Genomic DNA, 19,238 nt, shown 5'->3' with positions numbered 1-19,238 from the left:
GTGGTGGGGTGAGACAGAGTCCCTTAGTACATATTATATTTTAGCATCCCATTGTATTGAGGTATCATCCTTATTATCAAAGTGTCTGTCAATAATGCAACAATTTAAAAGACATTAGGAATATGTTTCACACTAAAAATGTATTTCAGCACTTTTTGAGGTTAAAATCATTACAAGTCAGTAGGACATTAAAAGCACATTCTATACATTAGTACATAGACTGCAGATGGGCCCACTGTACCAGCCCTGACAGATAATAGAATGGGCATTGGTAGAATGATAATTGGCAGAGGAAAACTGAAGTATTTGGAGAAAAACCTGCCCCAGTGCCACACTGCACATGGACTGTACCGAGATTAAATGTATAGCTCAGTGGTGAGAAGCTGACAATGGCTTGAGCTGTGGAATGGATCATAAAAAACGAACTCCGTGGCATTAGTCTGCAAGCGAACTATACCGACCAAGCGACCACCACTTGTCGGTGAAGTTACTGCCAACTTTAGTGTCACGTGGTCAGCGCAACGAATCCCCATAGCTGTTAATTTTGGTTTTCTACACTAGAGTGGCATGGATTTTACTTCTGTTTAAGGCCATCATTATTTGTCTTAGGATTCATATCAAGACATTGAATAAAGGCTGAGAGAAGATCAGGTTTGTGGGCTGGACGTGTGAGAATTATGTAATTAAAAGTGTAAGTGTAAAGTAAAAATTAAAATCTGTGTTTCTGTGCAGTAATAGTCTTGTAGCATGTCCAATAATATTTTGTAATGGACTTTTTGATTGTGATATTTCAGGTGAACTTTTGTGAAATAAGGTGATATATAATCAGAGTTTGTTTGCTACAAAATAGATTTAAATGTTTTACTTTTTAATAAGGAAAGTTTCTTACTATTCAGCAAATAATGTGAATATGGTCAGAGAACACCATACATGATTCAGGATTTACTTGTTTTTCCACAAAAACATTCAACTCTTACAGCATTCAAGTAAATGTACATGATGATTAAAACATTTCATAAGTTGTGAACTGTAAGAAATACCACCATAGTTACTCATTCTGAAAGATAGTTTCTTGTTTGTGCAGTGATTATAACTATCAAAATGTTTGTTTTGGCATGATAATGACATATGGGAAGACGTTGCTCTGAGGTTTCTGCATGCTGTTTTATAAAATATTCACAACAGAAACCACAGTTATGGTCTGATTTGTTAAAGTTGGTATTATTTTCATTTTGCTGTGTTCTGGCTAATCATACTGACTTGACAAAGCATAGAGCACTTGCCAGTGACACTGATGAACATCAGACATTTAAAGTGTGCCAGTATAGAAATGACAATGGAAACAGAAAATTACTTAAACCTGCAGGCCTACCACAACATACATGATTACAACTTCAGTGCCATATAATCTAATAAAGGTTCTTCCCCAACTTTGAAGTATCCAAATCAGGAAATGGTTGAAATACATAATCTCCAAATAATGTGGGTACAGACATAGGAGGAGAGCTTAAAAAATGGCTGTGGAGTTGGAACAGTCTTCACCTTAATGTGTGTGGATGGTAGACAAAGAAGAAGAGCTGAGGATATAACAGTGAAACCTGTGACAATAAATATGTATTTTCATACAGATATCACACTATGACAATGTCTGCATAGTTAACCTTTGCACATCCAGTATTTCTTATGAGAGCGACAGAAGAGATTTCAGATGGTTCAGAAAGCTTTGTAAAGAAGATTTAAGCACATGTGAGGAGTAAGATGTTTATTATAAATGCAGATTGTATAAATAGCTATAATCAATTTCAAATTAGTTATGCCAGTCGCAACTTTCCATACTTCTTGGCTTATGAAGGCATAGGTTGAACATAAACATTTCTGGCCTCAGCATCTCTTAAGAAGTGAGGTATATGATGAAGTCAAGAGCTACAAGTTTTACACATTTTTATATTCAAATACAGAAAAATGTTTGAATAGCAGCCCAGAAAACAACAGGTACCACAGTGACCTGGCACTGAAGAGTGGTAGAACCTTGGTCCACAAATACTTTCAGAGCCAATGAAAAGAAAAGAATTTCTCAGTTCCAAGGTTACTTTTTGTCAGACTGTTGTTTTATTTCAAGCTGTTTTAAGAGCATTACAACTGATGCTTAAGTTAATAATGCTGTTTAATGGGCAGGATTTGGAAGGGAGCGGTGATGGCTGTTTGGACATACTATCCCATAGTTATTTTACCTTAACATACTGAGGAAACCCATGAAAAACTTGAGGAGAGATAGAAAATTGGCTAAGATTTGAATCAGGTACCTACTCTGAATACAAGTCTCAGTGTTATTAGTTCTTTAACTGTAATAGTAAGGCTACTACAATGTGTAAACAGATAAATTTGTTAACAAAATATTACATTGATACTTTTAATAATCCACCTTGGCTCTGTGTGCAAGTGAATCTCGAATTCTCTGAATGATCACATAGGAACTACTGCTTTGGAGGGTTCAGCACTTATGTCTGTAGATTATGTGATGCCTTTTTCGGTATGGTATTGAAAGAGAACAGTTTAGGTAACAATCTCCAATACTTCAGTCACTTAAACTGTCACTGAAGTATCAAGGTTGTCAAAAAAATAAGTTTCCCTTTTTGGCAAATGGTTGAGCTTCTGTGGTAGTCTGATGAATTGCTTACTGCATATGAATTCATAAAGACATTCTACAATTCTGAAAATGAAAAATAAAGACTGAGAGTTAAAGAATTATCATAGGTAAGTTAGGTATGATGTCTCAGAATAATGAAGAGAAAGCCAGTTGCAATGCTGCTTTAAGTATTGGGAGAAGAGGGGACAAAACATGGCTCCGTTATCAGGACACTTTGTCGTATGCAATAACAGATCACACTGAAACAGTAAAATTATGAGATACGTGTCTAAACACGTCTATTAACGTTTTAAGTGATGTCAATTTTGGAGAACATTTCTCCTTTCCATGCAATACATATACAATAATGTTGGAACAATTGGATGAGCAACTCCTGTTCATCCAGAAATTCAATATGTTCAATACGTTGTCGATCACTGGCTGGGAGTGCGGCATATACTTCCACCATGTCCCATGATAGTGACCCATTCCACCCAGTTGTCAGGAACCTAGATGAAAATGGCACGGTATCACAGAAAGCTACAATAATATTCATGATACCAAAAATTAAGAAAGGGTGGAAAGATTAAAGTAAATGTGATATGGTGATTTTACATACCTCAGTTACATTTATTCCAGATTTAATGTAATTCATTAAATAAGCTCCATATTGGAACATGTTTCAATTTATGTTATTACAGTCTTAATAAGATACACAAAATTATTTAAAGGGTGGGCCATTTCTGAGAACCTTTGTAAGCTCTATTTGAGATTAAAGTAAAACAGTGATTATAGTTGAAGGATATTTACAAAAATTAAACTGGCCTACCAACTTTCAATGTTAGACCTTCAAAACTAAATATCATTGTAATCCTGTGAATAGATATGACACAAACTCTGTCCTAAGTGCAAAAGTTTATTGTAGTTCTTTCGTCTTCTTTTCTTCTACACTACATGTTTCGGCCATAAATGGCCATCATCAGGTGTATACTCTCACGTAGCTGCTACACTGCACGTAGTTTAAAATTTAAAAAGCACTAGTCTTCCCAATTGTTCGTTTCTCCGTTGCTGACAGATTTCGATATATTAGAATCCTCACCGCTGATATCTGTAAAATAAGTATAAAATCTTTGTTAACCTACACATGTCAATTTGATTTTTAAAAACTGTCACTTTTAAAATCTTCAATTCCAATTTAAAAATTTCTTTAAAATTTTTTCAAATTTTAAAATTTAAAATTCTCATGGATACCCGCCCTTTGTCTATAGTGCTGCAGCGGCTACTTCTTGTTTTCAGCACTTTTCAGGTATTATTCTGTGTAGGCTCCCTGTGTGCGTGCCACTGCTTATCTTTAATATGTAAAGACACGTATTAAAGATAAGCAGCGGTATGATCATAGTTAGTCTGTAGGTTAGGCCATGCCATAGCTCAAGCGGTTAGTCACTGGCTTCCCACTGCGGCAGCCTGGATTCGATCCTGGGTCTGGTCAAGTGGGATTTGTGGTGGACAAAGTGGCGGTGGGGCAGGTTTTCTCCGGGTACTTCGGTTTCCCCTGCCAATCTTCATTCCACCAATTGCTCCACAATCACCCTCACCTATCATCTGGGGCTGGTACAATAGGCCAGAAGTGGCCGCAGTACAAGGGACTTAGTCCCACCCCAGTAGCAATAAAAGGAAATAGTCTGTAGGTTGTGTAATGCTGCTGGGTATTTAAGATCAGCGAGATTGGTAGATGATATATGATTAACTAAAAAGAATATGAACAAAGTTGTGATCAACCCAGCAACTGCCTGGAGGGTCTGAGGAAAAACAAAACTCAGCACAATTCATAACCAGCTATTTTAAGTTAGAATCCCCTGATAGGAAGTCCAATATATTAATGTTCTTCAGTCTTCCTCAGCAGAGTAACAATGGCAGTAAGCAAGATTTGTAGGCCAGAAGCTAAAATCTTTCCTTAAGTGAAGCGGTGTTAATATATTAACCCTGTTCGAGTGACTGCTAACATATTCACACCTCCAACAATGAGCCACGTTGCAGGAGCACACTCATCACTATGGATTCCTTAAACTAACATAACCTGCAACCTATCTACCAGATTTTGTTCAAATTTATACTGCTCTTCTTACAATGCGACCATTAATGTCTGTGAGAGTCATATCTTACAAAACACTATTCTGTGTAGAGATCTGCAATGCCATGTTTAAAAAGGTGAAGTAAATTTAGCTGTCTTAAGTTCTATTTCCCTTGTTCCTGATTAAACTAAGTAACCAGCATTAAGGTTCATCACTGCTATATCTAAACCTACCATCAGACATGATCCAGACTCAGTGCTGGCCACCTCTCATCCTCAGTACCTACTTCCTTAAGATCCATCTTAATAGTGTTCTGTTTGTAACTGAAACAATATCTGAGGTTCTCAATGGCAGTGGCTATGAAGATTGTCATCTGGGATGTAACACCATGCAGTTTGCTAGATTCAGAGGAACCTGGTGCCTCCATCTTCAGTGTAAGAGTAAATCATGCAGGAAAACGGTCAGTGATGTAGGGAAGGCAGAAGGGCTAGGTCTACAAGTGAAGCAATTGGAGCAGTGTAAAAGGAACAAAATCCTATGGCCCTGAAAATGGCTGCACTTGCAGACAGAAGAGGCTAAGAAAGAAATTGAAATAAAGACAAGCAAAGGAAAAGGAAGGAATGAAAAAATTGTATCATAAAAAAATATAAAACTAGTTTACGAGGCCAAGTGATTATTTCACTACTGAATAAACTACATTGAAATTCCTCAAATATAGCGTTTGTTCTTATGTTAGTACAATAAATAGCTGTGACTGGAGCACCAACCTCTGTCTTTGTGTGTCGAGATTTTGGCATGCACCCACTCCAGCCAATGGACAGCCACGTGCTCGTAGATTTCGCAACATTACATCTCCAAATTTGTCTCCCATATTTACCTGCAACAATGTGTATATCTCTACAACACCAAAATTACTGTCATGTGTATGTGTGTGACTGTAGACACGGGTTTGGATTCGTGAATGGATTTATTGATCACTTATACACAGGACTCAGAACTACAAGCACTTTCACTGATTTCCACACTTTACACATCACTACACATTAAGTCTACTCCAGCCTGCAATGTCTTCACTGATCGTTACTTGGTAACAGCTTTCAACGATGGAGATTCTTCAGCTTCTGTGCTCACATCATTAATGTCTGGCGAATATCCCACAACTGAACTACAGAGCTATATCTCCTGGGCCTCCCTTGCAGAACTGACTGGGTTGCCCTATCATCTTCCTTATAACCCCTTTTCATGGACTAAGTAGAAAACACCATTTCCAACAGTAACTCTATCGTTGTGTTTGTGTATCCACTGCCTAGAAATGGTCGTCGTTTATTCATCCATCTCACAGTCTTTGCATAGCAATGGCTGTACATGCTACAGTATGTACAAGCAATCACCATTAACCATCATTATACTGGATTGGGAAGCTTTAAATGCCAAGTCACAGTGGCCAGTTTTTTAACTCAGGGGGGGGGGTTATAACTGAATATTATATTAGTGTCGAAGAGATGTGTATGTCTTTGGAATGAAACCTGCTAAAATATTCACAGTATAATTCCCATGGTGGTACACACTTGTTCAATGCTTGTGGATGATTCAGAATCGAGTTTGTCACCTTTGAAACTATTTAAAGCCTTTGACAAGGGTGATATCTACTTTGTATGTTGTTCAAATGATTTGCATCTGACTAGCTAAAACTGCAAAATTCTAGTACTCTGGATATTTCATACAGGCTACAATTCCCTCATCTTTCGTGCATAATGACAACACACAAAAGTTCAGCTCGGGTACTGAACACTGTATACCTATTCAATGACAGAAATAAACTGTTCAGCTTTCTCTCTAATATGAGGCTTTAAGGTTGCATGCCCTGTTGACTTACATAATCACATCTCTCTCAACTCTGTAATAACACATCATTCTACCTGAAAAGGATTATACAATATGTGAGATCTGAGGTTCTCACAGTAGTAACTATGGAGATGTCTTTTCTGATGTGCTACTATGTAGTTTGGTAGAAGAGTACTAATATTTCAGAGAAACCTGCTGCCTCCATCTTAAAGACAGAAGAGTCACTCCCTTCTACCCAGAAGATGGAAGCAGCAGATTCCTTCAAAACATTGGGGTGAACCTACAAAACTACATACCATCACAGTAATCTTTGATTACATAACAGATTAAGTCATATGAAATATTTAAACAGTCAGAAGGGCCAGCTGCATTACCTTCATAGACAAGCAGGGTAACATGCAACTACAAACCTGCTCATAATTAACAAATAAAGCAGAATCAAACTTCTTTGCTATCCAGCTAAGCAACTGCTCCACCTGTGGTGCATCAATGTAGACCAGAACACACTCTGCTAAGAACAAAGTTGGAATATTGAATTTCACCTCGGATTCATTTAGTTTCACTTCAACCTCATGCAGGTTGCGAAGATCAACCCCAACAATGTGATAATTTCCTGCATGCAGGTCTGTGGCACTAAGCCGTACTTCTCCATCTGAAAAGTCCAAAATACAATTTAGTGATAGCTTTATATGGTTGTACTACATCTATCTACTTCTATCAAACATTGGACATATCAAAACACAAATTCAAGCCCAGGGAAAGGGTTATGAATATGTGCCACTTTGCAGTCTGTAATTTTTATTAAACATTTATGAATGCTGTGATTCTTCTACACAGCATTTTGTTTAGAGCAGCTCTCGGCTTGTTCCATGCTTGTGAAATAAATACTAGAAGCTCTATCCTTCTTGACAAAGTTGTCAGTGCATAAAGGGTGACCACTCACCTCCTTTTGGTACTGGGATGAAGACACTGTAGCCTATAAAATTTCGTATATTGTCCAATACAGAATAAGTATGTCTAGACTTACTTCTACCATTTACTATATCAAGCAATAATATACCACACAAACTAAAATTTATATAAAGGGTTCAGAACCTTCCACGTGTATTTTGTCAAGCAGTACTTTATTTCTCTTTATTAAGTAACATTTTCTAGCAGTGACACTGGGAAAATCCATCTCCACGAAATTTGTTACATTCTTATTTGAATCCTTCAGCCTCCAATATAAAGTGTCAAAGCCAGATCCCAAGTTGACAATTTGACGTTCACTCCCACTTTTCTGGAACATGTAAAAGTGCGTCGATTAAAGGCGAAACCAAGAGATTGTGAAACAGAGGCATAAAAGATTAACAAACACCATACCTTTAAAAATTTATCAATAAACATTTCTACTCCTTTTGCCCTTGCATAATATCCACGATTTATTTCCGGAGGTTTTTTCTCTCCCGCGCGTACAAATAACGAAATATACCGATCTTCCCAATAACCCAACTGAGCTGCACAGCGTTTACATTCACTTGCATCGTCATTAGTAGCCTGTACACCTTCGTTGCAAGCCATGGAACTCGTAATACAAGGATGTCAACTATCTTACGACTAGTGACACAAAAATTAATCTATGATTATTTTACACAGTTTCAACTACACTTTGCCACTGCGGCCATATTAAATATGACCATTGCCACCATTTGACAAAACGATAATACCGGATAATCGCTTCATTGAAAAAAGCTTAGAATTGAATTACTAAGGTTATGGATGATTAATATTAAATTCTGTTACTGTAGCACATACATTTATATCAATTAATTTATTTCTATTTCTACTTTGTTGGTTGACCTTTTGTGACAGTACAATTAATGTTGGCAGCATCATATGGCAATTACTGAATGTGAGTTTAGTGTATATTTTACACAGTTTTATTATTACAAAGTCACATTATCTGTAAGAGCAGAACTTGTTGTTAATTTTACAATAAGTTACGAAGGTTGTAGCGGCAAACTAATACTTATGTTTTGGTTGTGTACTGTTATCGGTTGTCGGTGGTCGTCTTCTGTGTTGTATTGTAGTGCGTAGTTGAGCAGTGGTTGTGCGCGTATTTGTTTTTCAGTTTCAATTTCAATTTATTTTTATTCATCAGATCTACATTTTGCGATAGCGCCTCCAGATATAGAACACGTCAAAGCCCAGGTTACAATAATATTAATCCAGAGGACAACGTCATAAAGATATTACAACGTATTTACAATCATTGTTGCAATAACTATTGATACAATGAATGATACATTGTTATACTTTAAATACAACATGCATATAACACTTGCATTGCAACTTATTATCATAATAAAATTCATATTAACATTGTCCATAATAGAGTAAAAGCATATCTGAAGAATTATAGGTATCCTACAATAAAAGTTTTAAAAATGACTAGCGTTGTTTTATTTATCTATAATTAACACAATCATCCCTTGTTTTCCATTCATAATACTCATCTAAAGAATAAAAAGAGCCCACCTGCAAAATTTTTTAAGGGAATATTTGAAAATATTTAAATCTTGCGATAAATTTTTTATACTATGTGGTAATTTATTAAATATTCTAATCCCAGTGTAAGATACTCCCTTTTGTGTCCTGGTTGATTTATACGTTGGATAATGTATTTCGAATCTTTGTCTCGTATAAATGTTATGAATATCTGAATTTACTACATACTTGTCCATGTTTTTAGCTATGAAGACCGATATACTACTGCACATGCGTGTAGTGCTGAGGTGCTGAGCTGCTGAGCACTGCTGAGCTGCTGAGTGCAATTTGGCGCGTTCGAGCAGAGAATGGGCGGAATGGGTGCAATGGTTGAAATGGATGTTGGGAGTCTCAGACTTTATCTTCAAAATATTGAAGAATATGTTATGGATGAAGATAAAATTGTGAGTTAAATGTACACTTTCACCTGCATGCTCCCCTAGAAGACATAATATTTAAGATACTGATACAAAAATGTCACGTATGTTTTAGGTTACCTACAAATGGCTGAGTAAAAATCTGGACATCCATGTAAATACAGCGAAGCAGTAAGTACGTGACAGTGAGGAGGTGATCGGACCGTAAGTTAGATGGTGGCCTGAGCATGCTTGATTACCGTACAAGGTTTATAGATTTATAGAAGGTTTTGTTTGCAGTATGCACGGTCCAATGCAGAAAACGCAAATGTAGTGTCACTCACTAAAAACTCTCGGGTTTACTGGCCTTGTTCAGTACCGTGTCGAAATATAGGTTATACGACACAGGCTAGCACGCTTTAGTTTCTGCTTTCCAGTTTGCACACAAAGTCTAGAGTCTAGCCCTAAACCTTTGCTGAAGTAATGAATCTTGCAGGTTACTGTACACTTTTGCTACAGAGCAAAAGGACGATGTACACCTAACGTACCTGGTTGGAGGTGTCTTGTGTGATGGAACAGGATGCAAAATACAGATCGTTCGTCAGGAAGACCTGGAGAAAGCAAAGGCTGAGTTCAAGGCTTTGACATCAGAACATGTGTATAGTGTTCAGAAGGCAAGGACTCTACCAGACCTGGGAGCTCTGTATGCAGTAGATGTGCACATGAGAGATGAAAATGAAGATGATAAAAGGTTAGTCTATCAAGGAGGATCAGGGACAGAGAACTTAAAGGGATTCTATTAGCAGAAGCTGTCTCCATGCCTAGAAAAGAGTTACTTCTGGAGGGCCGGTTTATAGAGTTTGGTGGTCATGTTCTTGTTTGCACAATGTTTTAACATAGTTGCATTGTTATCAGCATGGGTGGTGGTAGGGGAACAAGCCAGGCATGTGCATATGCACCTTGATTTTTGGGTAAAACAAAATTGAAGAAATAAGGAAATATCAAAGTTATTTCTAAATGTGGCGCCATCTGTATACCATTACAGAGACTGAAAAGCATAGAGTGATCTGTAAAAGTATTTTTAAATGACTTAAACATAAATTTATAAGCAGATTTTCTTGCTTTACCCCTGGCCTCCTTGGAAAATATCCTGTCAATGTTTACTGGTATGCTATTCCAGCTTTACTCATAAGGTTAAAACTTTTTCCCTCAATTTATATTTCACCAACAAATGCATATTTTATTGATAGGTAGATTACATCAGAACAAAGTTAATTTCAATTCACTTGAAATTATTCTGTTTCAGTTTAATTTTGTTGAATTTAGTTGTAGATATATTTCTGTTGGCCTAATAAGCATAAATTGAACATAAATGCTGCAAGAAGTGGTTGGTGATGCCATATGGGCCAGTTCTCAAGATACTAAAGTACATTGTCACCATGCTGTAAAATTACTGTGTTTGCAGGGTAACTTCAAGTTTCCTTGTCAAGAAACCACCCCAGATATGTCAGCTATTTCTGAAAACAGACTGTAGAACACTGAGATGCTACAGTGCAAAATTCAGTGAAGTTCCTCTTTGGTGTTTCTGTATTTCATGAAATCATTTATTTAGTGAATATTTTTTTCTGATCTCATCCAAGGGTCAATATAAACAATATATTGTTTTCTCATATTGACTGAATTTTTTATTTGGTAAATATCTTGCATTTAATATAAGAAACATTTGATCTGCCAGAACCTGTACCTCAGTTTAGTATGTATGTGGTCAAAACAGCAGTTGAAATTCACATTCTCTGTCAGAAATTATCATGCAACCATAGTCTTTGGTGAGTGATGTCACATATTGAACCTGCACTTGAAGTACATTGCTTGTGGTATCACACTTGGTATGAATCTTGGTTGGTAGTCTTTCTGTGTTTGTTTACTTACATATTGAAATTAATTTGTTGTAATTGTGTGCCATAAGTATTGTAAGAAAATGAACAATTTATTGATGTAATTTTGTGTAACCCTCATTTATTGCAAGAATAGCCACTCCCTGAGAGAGTCATTAAATGGTACTGTAGATGATTTTTCCAGTCTCTCTTTGTACATAGGAGAGACCATAGAGAGGATGGTACAGCACTTTGTATATCAAAGAAATAAGCATAAACTAAGCCCTTTGAATGGAGTATTGTAAAAAATAAAGAAAAACAATATTGAGGTAGCAGGTATAGATTTTTGAATTAAACTAAAAGGTAGTAGTTAACAGCTGTGTGTAGTATAAGCATTCTTTGCTATTATTATCCAACACAGCCCATGTAATTGGGTGATTGCTTGTAGCTGATCCGAATGTCTGTTTGTAATAATAGCTGAATGTTGTAATGAAGAATGGTTATATAATTAACAGGTAGAGTGCTTAGAATTGTTTATTCAAGATTTGGGCACTAGAAGGAAGATCCTTGATTATGCCTATATTTGGGCCCCTTTACTGTCATCGGTATGGTAATTATGTGGGTGGTTGGCTGAGATAAAATACATGATTTTGTCTTCAAGGCATGTTTTGATTGGCATTAACTTCAGGGTGTTTCCCTGACTTTGTGATAAATGATCTACAGACTAGGTTAAGCAAGTAAGTTTTATTCATGTTAACACTGCGTACAGCCACTTCAGTGATTGTCAAAGTTAGTTAATTACACACATCAATATTGTCTGGAAGAAAGATATAATAAATCAGAGTTTCACACAATATGTCTAATTATTCCCTTTGCATTTTTATAACATTGTCCTAAATATGCTGATTCTAATGTATTTGCTTGGCTTGAATTGCAACACATGAGAGATATTTATATATTCTTCATAGAGTCCTAAATTGTTTATGCTGGTTATCAATTTTGGATTTGGAGGGCAATGAGGTTACAACCTGTAAATGTGACACATTGATTGATTGATTGATTTTGTCACTGTAGATCATTGTACATGAATGGTATGTATGTAGTTAAAGAAATAAGGCAATATATCTGCATCCAGTGTTTCAGAATTTAAGTTTTTCATAATATTTTGGCTTTTTAGCTTTGTACAACTCCTCTGCTTGTATTTATACAAAATACAGAAAACATATTTGAATTTTGAATTTCTGACCCATTCCCTACTTCCATGATTGCCATGATCCATGTGCTACCTTGACATGTCACGATGTCATGAAATCACATAGCACATCTTAATGTAAGACTGTAGAAGATTCTACCAGTTACAGTAATTTAATTTTAAATGTTCTAACTTGTGTAAACAAATACAGGGATATCAGTATTTTTTTTTTTTTTTGAGAATCTATACACAAACTGTTCTAGTAACATTGATGGCCCCTAGCAGCGGGTACACATGATAATGTTTCTTCATTTAGTAATTTCTATCTTGAGGAATGATACTGGACAGTTTCTGTAATGATGTGACTTCAGTCTTCTGCATTTTCATGCACCACATGGCATGAACCATATCAGCTCCTGGAAGAGTGGTTTGTGGGTTAAACCGTTCTCTTGTCATTCAGAATATGTTTCTGTGGAGAGTCTTGTTTATTACTGTGTTACAGTTCATTGTGTGGTGTTAATTTGTACTGTGCTAATAGTGTGTCTTGTGCCAGGCTGAGTGCTATCACATGCAGCCACTCAGTTCTTAGGCAGCAGGAGGAAATTGAAAGATTGAGGCAGAAGGCTCGAGCTGCTACATCTGCTGTGGATGGAAAACAGTGGCCCACAGGCCCTTCAGTAAATAAGAGAGCAAAAGCACTAAACAACAAGGAGGTAAACCCTTTCCCTTCTTTGTAGATTTATGAGTTGATGTGGTTTTTGGTTTTAGGGGATATATTGCTCAGGTACTGAAGTAAGTTGGGAATGAAGAAAATTGTATTAACCAGCGATTTATGTTTTTCACCTTGTATTCATTCATTCATCTGTAATCTGTCAAAGACGACAGGTCCACAGTCTCTTCCAAAACAGTTCCTCCACTTGATGCGATCTACACCTTTCTCCTTCAAATGAAAATATCCTCTTCTGTCCCCAAGGTCATCCAGCATCTTCTTACGTCTTCTTCCTCATCTTCTGGTCACTTCTATCCGCCCTTCTATCTTTCCTTCAATAACTTCTTTTAGAAGGCAGTTATCGCGTAATATATGACCAATGCAATTAGCCTTCCGTTTTCTTATTTCATGTAGGATATTCCTCTGCTCACTGACTCTAAATAACACTTCTTCATTTCTCACATAATCGGTCCAACTGATCTTCTCCATCCTTCTCCAGCACCACATTTCGAAACTTTCCAGGTGTTTCTGATCTACTGCCCTATAGTTAAATCAAAAAGGCTGAAATGATCAAGACATTTGTATTTATATTGGGGACACAAAAACTTGGTTTAGAATTTTGGTTTAAAACCCATGCTTCAAGAGATGGCTGGGTAATATCACCCTAACTAGGATGTGAGCAAATACAGGATAGTGGTGAACCTTCTGTTTGTATAATGTGAGGGAACAGATTGAGCAGCCAAACAGATGTGGAGATGCAAACTGTGATAAAACTTTGAGAGTCTTCTGAATAGGAAAGGTAAGGGACATGTACATACATATATGAATTTTACAGTTGGTTTTGTTTAAATACATTTTAATTGTACTTATTAATTTCTTGGGCACACAAAATTAAATAATTCTATTGTTAAAGTCTTCATTTGTTTTGAAGTCTAAATAATATGCGATACTGTATCATTTACTCTCACTTCTTCTGTAACCTCACCTAAATACAGGCAGTACAATTGATATATGGAATCCACTCTGAAGAGCCCCACAAATTTTATTATTTCTGCTTTTTCATTTTAACCTGATCGCACTCTCCACATAAAACCATTCATTCATTCATTTATTTACAGTTCTATAAAATCCATGGAGGCGTCTGCCTCAGATATAAAATAAGTCAGCAGTACAATATAATATATGAATATACATACATAATCAGATAGTCGTAAAAATTTTAAATACTCGATACAACAAGACTACTGTACAACAGTAGATTCCATATATTAAAATAACATATAAAATTAGTTATATGATCAAGAGACCACCAAGACTCTTAATATAGTCATATAAAATCTAATTTCTTAATATATAATACACCTATAACACAACAGTAATAGTACCTTTTTCCCATGTATTTTATTCCATAGTCTGTTGCATCCTAGCAATAGGCAACGGTGTTTATTTAAATATACATGAGGGATCAATCTTTATTCCAGCAGTAGTACTCTTCAGCAGTGTAAAAGGAATTGGTGATAAGAAACTTCTTTAATGCCACTTTAAATCCAGGGATGTCATAAGATAATTGTTTAAGCTCTGGAGGGAGGTGGTTTTAAAGTTTGATACCAGAATACCATCCATCTTTTTTAAATATCGTTAAGTTTACCACCAGATGTCACTCTGTTTTTTAAGTAAAATTAATTAACCTTTCTTCATACAGGTTGCTACTGGAGATGCATCCAAGGTGGAAAGTGGTTCAAAGAAAGAATTAAAGAACAGTGTTATACCTGCCATGTTTGCAGCACAGACATGTAAAAATATGAAAGATGAAAAGGTGTGTTAAAAATTCGGCTTCTTTATTATTATTATTTACTTATGGCATGTTTATCAGTGATATTAGTATATTGGGGTATGTAGTGTCAAATGATAGGATAGGGTAGGATAGATATAGATATGATAGGATAGTTAATGAATAATGAATTGGAAAGGAAGGAAGTGGTTGTGACCTAATTTATGGTTTTGGCCCAGCATTTGTTTGGAGAAACTATGGAGAACCATGAAAAATCTTGGTCAGAATAGTCCGTATACCACAAAGGTTTAACTAGGTATCTCACAAACATATTGAAGCATTACCACTTGCTCCATCTTGCTTGGACCTTATCCTTGTGTATGGCTAGACATACATGGTTTGCTCGTCCTTCCTGTCAGTCCTTTGTGATATGTTGTTCAGTGGTGTTGGATACATAGACTTGAATAGTGTTAGAGTACTGGAAATAAGGGTTTGAAAAATATTGAATCTGTAATTGTTAAATTATGTACAGTTGTTAAATTTTTCTTTCGTCGTTTTCTTTAAGGAATTGGTTGATGGATGAAAAGTCCTTCAAGATCCCTGTTATTTTCCTCTTATCAGTGCCTCAAACCACTGATAAGTTCCTGTGAGACTCCTTTAAGCAGCCAAACCCGTCCATTCTGATTGAATTATTCCCAATTCTACCTGTCTTCCATTTATTGTGATGCTTATGATATATTTGATATCAATAGCATGTATTTTACTTTTATTTTCTGTTTGATTTTGTGAACATAAACATTACATACAAAACTTTGTTTGGAAAACATGAAGGGAAGAGACCACTAGGGAGATCTAAGCATAGATTGGAAGGTCGAATTAAGATGGAAATTGAAGATGTAGGATATTGGGAAATGAACTGAATAGGATCTAGTGCTGGGCTCTCAGATTTCATAAAGGGCAAGATTTTCTTGTCCAGCCAAGTGACTTCTCAGGAAGGGCTGTGCCCACTGGTATTCATTAATATACAGTAAAACTTGGTTATAGCAACATCGGTTTCTGTGACACCTTGTCTATTGCGACAAATATTCAATGGTACGAACTAATTCCTCATAAAGCAACTATTTTTATACCTTGCCTAGTACGACATGCACAAATGCATCAACCTTGTATGTAACGTCATTTTCATTCCTGAATTTCTCTGATATCGTGGGAAAGTTCGATGTGTCTGCCCACCCTCACTTTCTCTACTTGCTGACGTGACTGTCCTGGAAGAATACGACCGCGGGCTGCAAGAGAAGCGTGGGTTTTATGTGAAAACAAGGGTGTGGGGTGGGACTGCGTGAATAGTGCAAGAGGACGCGGCAGGTTGTTAACTGCATTCCTTTCCTAGAATCTCGTCTAACAGGACCTCACATTGTCTACTTACCCTATAGTGTTCCTGCCTAAACCCAGAGAAGTGCAGTAGCGAAAACATGGCAATGAAAAGGAAAGTTTTAAGCATTGAAGAGAAAGTTAAAGTGATTCGTGAAATATTGTGTGTATTGTCAGTGAAAAGCGCTGTAATATGTCTTTGATATTACACATTTGGGCAATTCCACGTTAATGTTACGTTAGTCTGTACTTAACTACGTATTTCACTAAAAAATGCAACATTTTAACTCGGTTTTTGGTAGATTTTTACGTGACTAACATAAGGCTACCGTGGAAGTGCCCATTTCGGTTAAAACGACATTTGTTTATAGCGACACTATTTTTAGGTCCCTTTGATGACGTTATAACCAAGTTCTACTGTACTTTAGATTGCTCATGTTTCAGTACCATGTGTTCATACCGATTTACAGAGTTATACATTTACACATTTATAATTTGCATTTTTGTAGGAATTTTGCGTTCCACAGTAGCTCCTTCACAGTATTATACAGTTTTGAACTTCATTGAATTCTGCCATGTGTTGATTCCATAAATCTAGACAATTCTTTGTCTTTTCAGTACTACATGATTGAATTTTATCTGTAGAGCACTGTTTACATTTTTTTGTTATTTACCTCCATTATCATTAGTTTGCGTCTTTTGTACAGCCTAAAGCTGCAGAAACGTTGACAGCCAAGCCAAAAGCTAGCAATGGCAGCAGTGTGTTCTTCAGTAAGCAGACAGAGAAACCAGTAAAGCCAAAGGTCTCCGTTTCTAAAGACAGTGCAAGTGGATTAAGCTCAAAAGATTCGGAAGGTAACAAAGAGGAGGTAAAGCGTGCGTCGAAAAGTCACCAAGAGAAACAAGAAGACAGTCAGAGTAAAATTAAATTATCAAAGAATGTTAAGTGTAATATCACGAAGCAAACTGAGAAGAAAGGTGGAAAGGGTAAAAGTATAAATATGGACACTAATGAGTTGCTCCCAGCGAAGAAACGAAAGCGAATTCTTGTTATTTCAGATTCAGAAGACAGCAGTGGTGATGGTGAGTAGAAGCTAAATGTGTAGATTACATGTGTGTTTGAAGTCTTTTTCAGAGGTAATTATTGTCAGTTACAGGTAATTTTAATTTTTGTATGGGCCTACTATTTTAGTTGTAAGCTGGGGGTTAATTTGCAGTTGTGTGTGGCAGATATACTTGACAGGGATGATGCAGAGGCCTCTGATTCATCTCCATTGCCTGAAGTTTCTCCACAACTACATGAAAGTAACACAGATGATGTGATACCACCCACTCCAGAGGCTGAATTGAAGAAGGGTCGTAAACGTGTCCGCAAGATGAAAGATAAGACATTTATGGAAGAAGATGGTTACATGTGTAAGTATGGATCTCTCATTACGAAAGTCTATGTAGCAGGCCATTTCTTTGACTTGGTCTCTGATGGATCAGCGAACTTGTGGAGGTATGTAATAACTACTATCTTTGAATGAACCATTTTGTGTATGTTTAAAATGCTAAATTTGATGATGTGAAATGGGTTTGTGTATGACCTGGTAGTGATTATCTGGTGATGTAATTTTTTGCTGTTGCAGTGACCTGCAAGGAATATGTAATTGAAAGTTGTACAGACAGTGAAGAAGAGCAAACAAATGAAAATGAAAAGAAGCAGCCAGAAGAAAATTGCGAGCCAGTTAAATCAGACACACCTAAGAGTCCAAAAGCTGTCAGTAAGGAACCTCCAGCTAAGAAGAAGTCACTACGACAAAAAACTAAGCAGGCAACACTCACGAATTTCTTCAAGAAAATCAGCTGAATTTTTGCTGTATTTCGAGTTAGTATTTATGCTGTTTTGAGGCTATGCCCTTTATGTTGATTGAACTATTGTGATTGAATGCTGAATGTGTACAAGATTGAGAACAAGTCATTGTCAAGTTACAGGCTGTTTTTTTAGACTTGGACTTCGGGTTGTATGTGAGGAGAAGTATGACAAGAAGTAGCAGGGCAGTGGTTGCAGCTGCTTTGTAGGAGGGAGGAGAGTGATGCACTGTAACTGAGGCCCTGTTTTTACCTGTATGCATCAGACAGCCCTTATCTTAGTGGACTTGAACAAATTCACTGTACCAGGTAAAAAAAATGGTGACAGTACTACAGTGTAGAAGGTTGTGAAGATTTTGCTGAAAAAAGATTTTAAATCTTATGCCTTAGAAATGTAATGAGTTGTATATATAAATATGTGACTTCTTATGCTGGACAGGAACAAATAAAATTGGCTTATATGTTCTTTTACAGTATTTTTTGTTCCTACTTATACTGCAGTGAAACTGTATTGTTATGTCACTTCAGAGTTTGTTCACTGATTTATTTTCTGGCTAATACTGCAATCACACTTCTTATATGTCAGAATGTGTACAATTTCTTATTAATTCAAACAACTTGGGACTGAAAAGAACTTCATATTATATACATTTCAACTGTTTTTTTTTCAAGGACTCGTTACCTGCTGAGTATAGGAATTTATACTGGTAGTAGTGTCAGGAGGGGAGGATACTGGGCTGGAAGGGGCTACTTCTAAGCCAACCAAGTAGAACGAATGGGTCAGATTATACAGCATATAAGGCATTCTTGTATCTAATTTTATGGATTTCCTCATGCAGTCAGGAACCCATGGCATTGGACCAATCTTCAGCATCATTGTTTCAGTTTGTAGTACTGTAAAATAAATTGAGGTTTGGTAATTGGTATTTTAGTTTTGTGGTTTAGTTTGATGATAATTTCATGGTTTACTTACTGACAGTCTGTCCCTTACTTTTGCCACCAGCAGATATAATATCTGACAGTTTAAAATTGAATCATATTT

The 19,238-nt window shown here is 36.4% G+C and overlaps 2 protein-coding genes across 2 annotated transcripts; one reads left to right on the top strand and one right to left on the bottom strand.

Moving 5' to 3' along the window:
* Positions 1 to 121: 121 nt before the first annotated feature.
* LOC111868788 (leucine carboxyl methyltransferase 1) lies at positions 122 to 8,312 on the bottom strand. Its single transcript, XM_023859761.2, has 5 exons — positions 7,906 to 8,312; positions 7,639 to 7,822; positions 6,954 to 7,195; positions 5,466 to 5,575; positions 122 to 3,135 (listed from the first exon to the last, which is right to left on the bottom strand). Exons 1-5 carry the CDS (start codon positions 8,101 to 8,103, stop codon positions 2,937 to 2,939), a joined length of 933 nt encoding a protein of 310 aa, XP_023715529.1. The 5' UTR covers positions 8,104 to 8,312; the 3' UTR covers positions 122 to 2,936.
* A 295-nt stretch (positions 8,313 to 8,607) lies between these two features.
* Positions 8,608 to 18,665, top strand: LOC111868787 (DNA polymerase delta subunit 3). The gene is made up of 9 exons (XM_023859760.2): positions 8,608 to 8,733; positions 9,275 to 9,473; positions 9,562 to 9,617; positions 9,922 to 10,176; positions 13,045 to 13,204; positions 14,903 to 15,016; positions 17,050 to 17,425; positions 17,573 to 17,758; positions 17,974 to 18,665. Exons 2-9 carry the CDS (start codon positions 9,378 to 9,380, stop codon positions 18,192 to 18,194), a joined length of 1,464 nt encoding a protein of 487 aa, XP_023715528.1. The 5' UTR covers positions 8,608 to 8,733; positions 9,275 to 9,377; the 3' UTR covers positions 18,195 to 18,665.
* The last annotated feature ends 573 nt before the right edge of the window (positions 18,666 to 19,238 follow it).

The sequence above is a fragment of the Cryptotermes secundus genome, unplaced genomic scaffold (genome assembly GCF_002891405.2).
Source record: "Cryptotermes secundus unplaced genomic scaffold, Csec_1.0 scaffold174, whole genome shotgun sequence".
NCBI lineage: Eukaryota > Metazoa > Arthropoda > Insecta > Blattodea > Kalotermitidae > Cryptotermes > Cryptotermes secundus.
Note: the sequence above shows the minus strand (reverse complement) of the source record. Positions and strands in the feature narration are given on the sequence as shown.

Excerpts from the sequence above, each read along its gene's own strand:
- LOC111868787 (XM_023859760.2), top strand. The coding sequence starts at position 9,378 with ATGGGCGGAATGGGTGCAATGGTTGAAATGGATGTTGGGAGTCTCAGA. Across the intron at positions 9,474-9,561 it reads TTATGGATGAAGATAAAATT|GTTACCTACAAATGGCTGAG; the intron begins GTGAGTTAAATG and ends CGTATGTTTTAG. Across the intron at positions 10,177-13,044 it reads GAAAATGAAGATGATAAAAG|GCTGAGTGCTATCACATGCA; the intron begins GTTAGTCTATCA and ends GTCTTGTGCCAG.
- LOC111868788 (XM_023859761.2), bottom strand. The coding sequence starts at position 8,103 with ATGGCTTGCAACGAAGGTGTACAGGCTACTAATGACGATGCAAGTGAA. Across the intron at positions 7,196-7,638 it reads TGACAAAATACACGTGGAAG|ATGGAGAAGTACGGCTTAGT; the intron begins GTTCTGAACCCT and ends TGGACTTTTCAG. Across the intron at positions 5,576-6,953 it reads TATTTGTTAATTATGAGCAG|GTAAATATGGGAGACAAATT; the intron begins GTTTGTAGTTGC and ends ACATTGTTGCAG.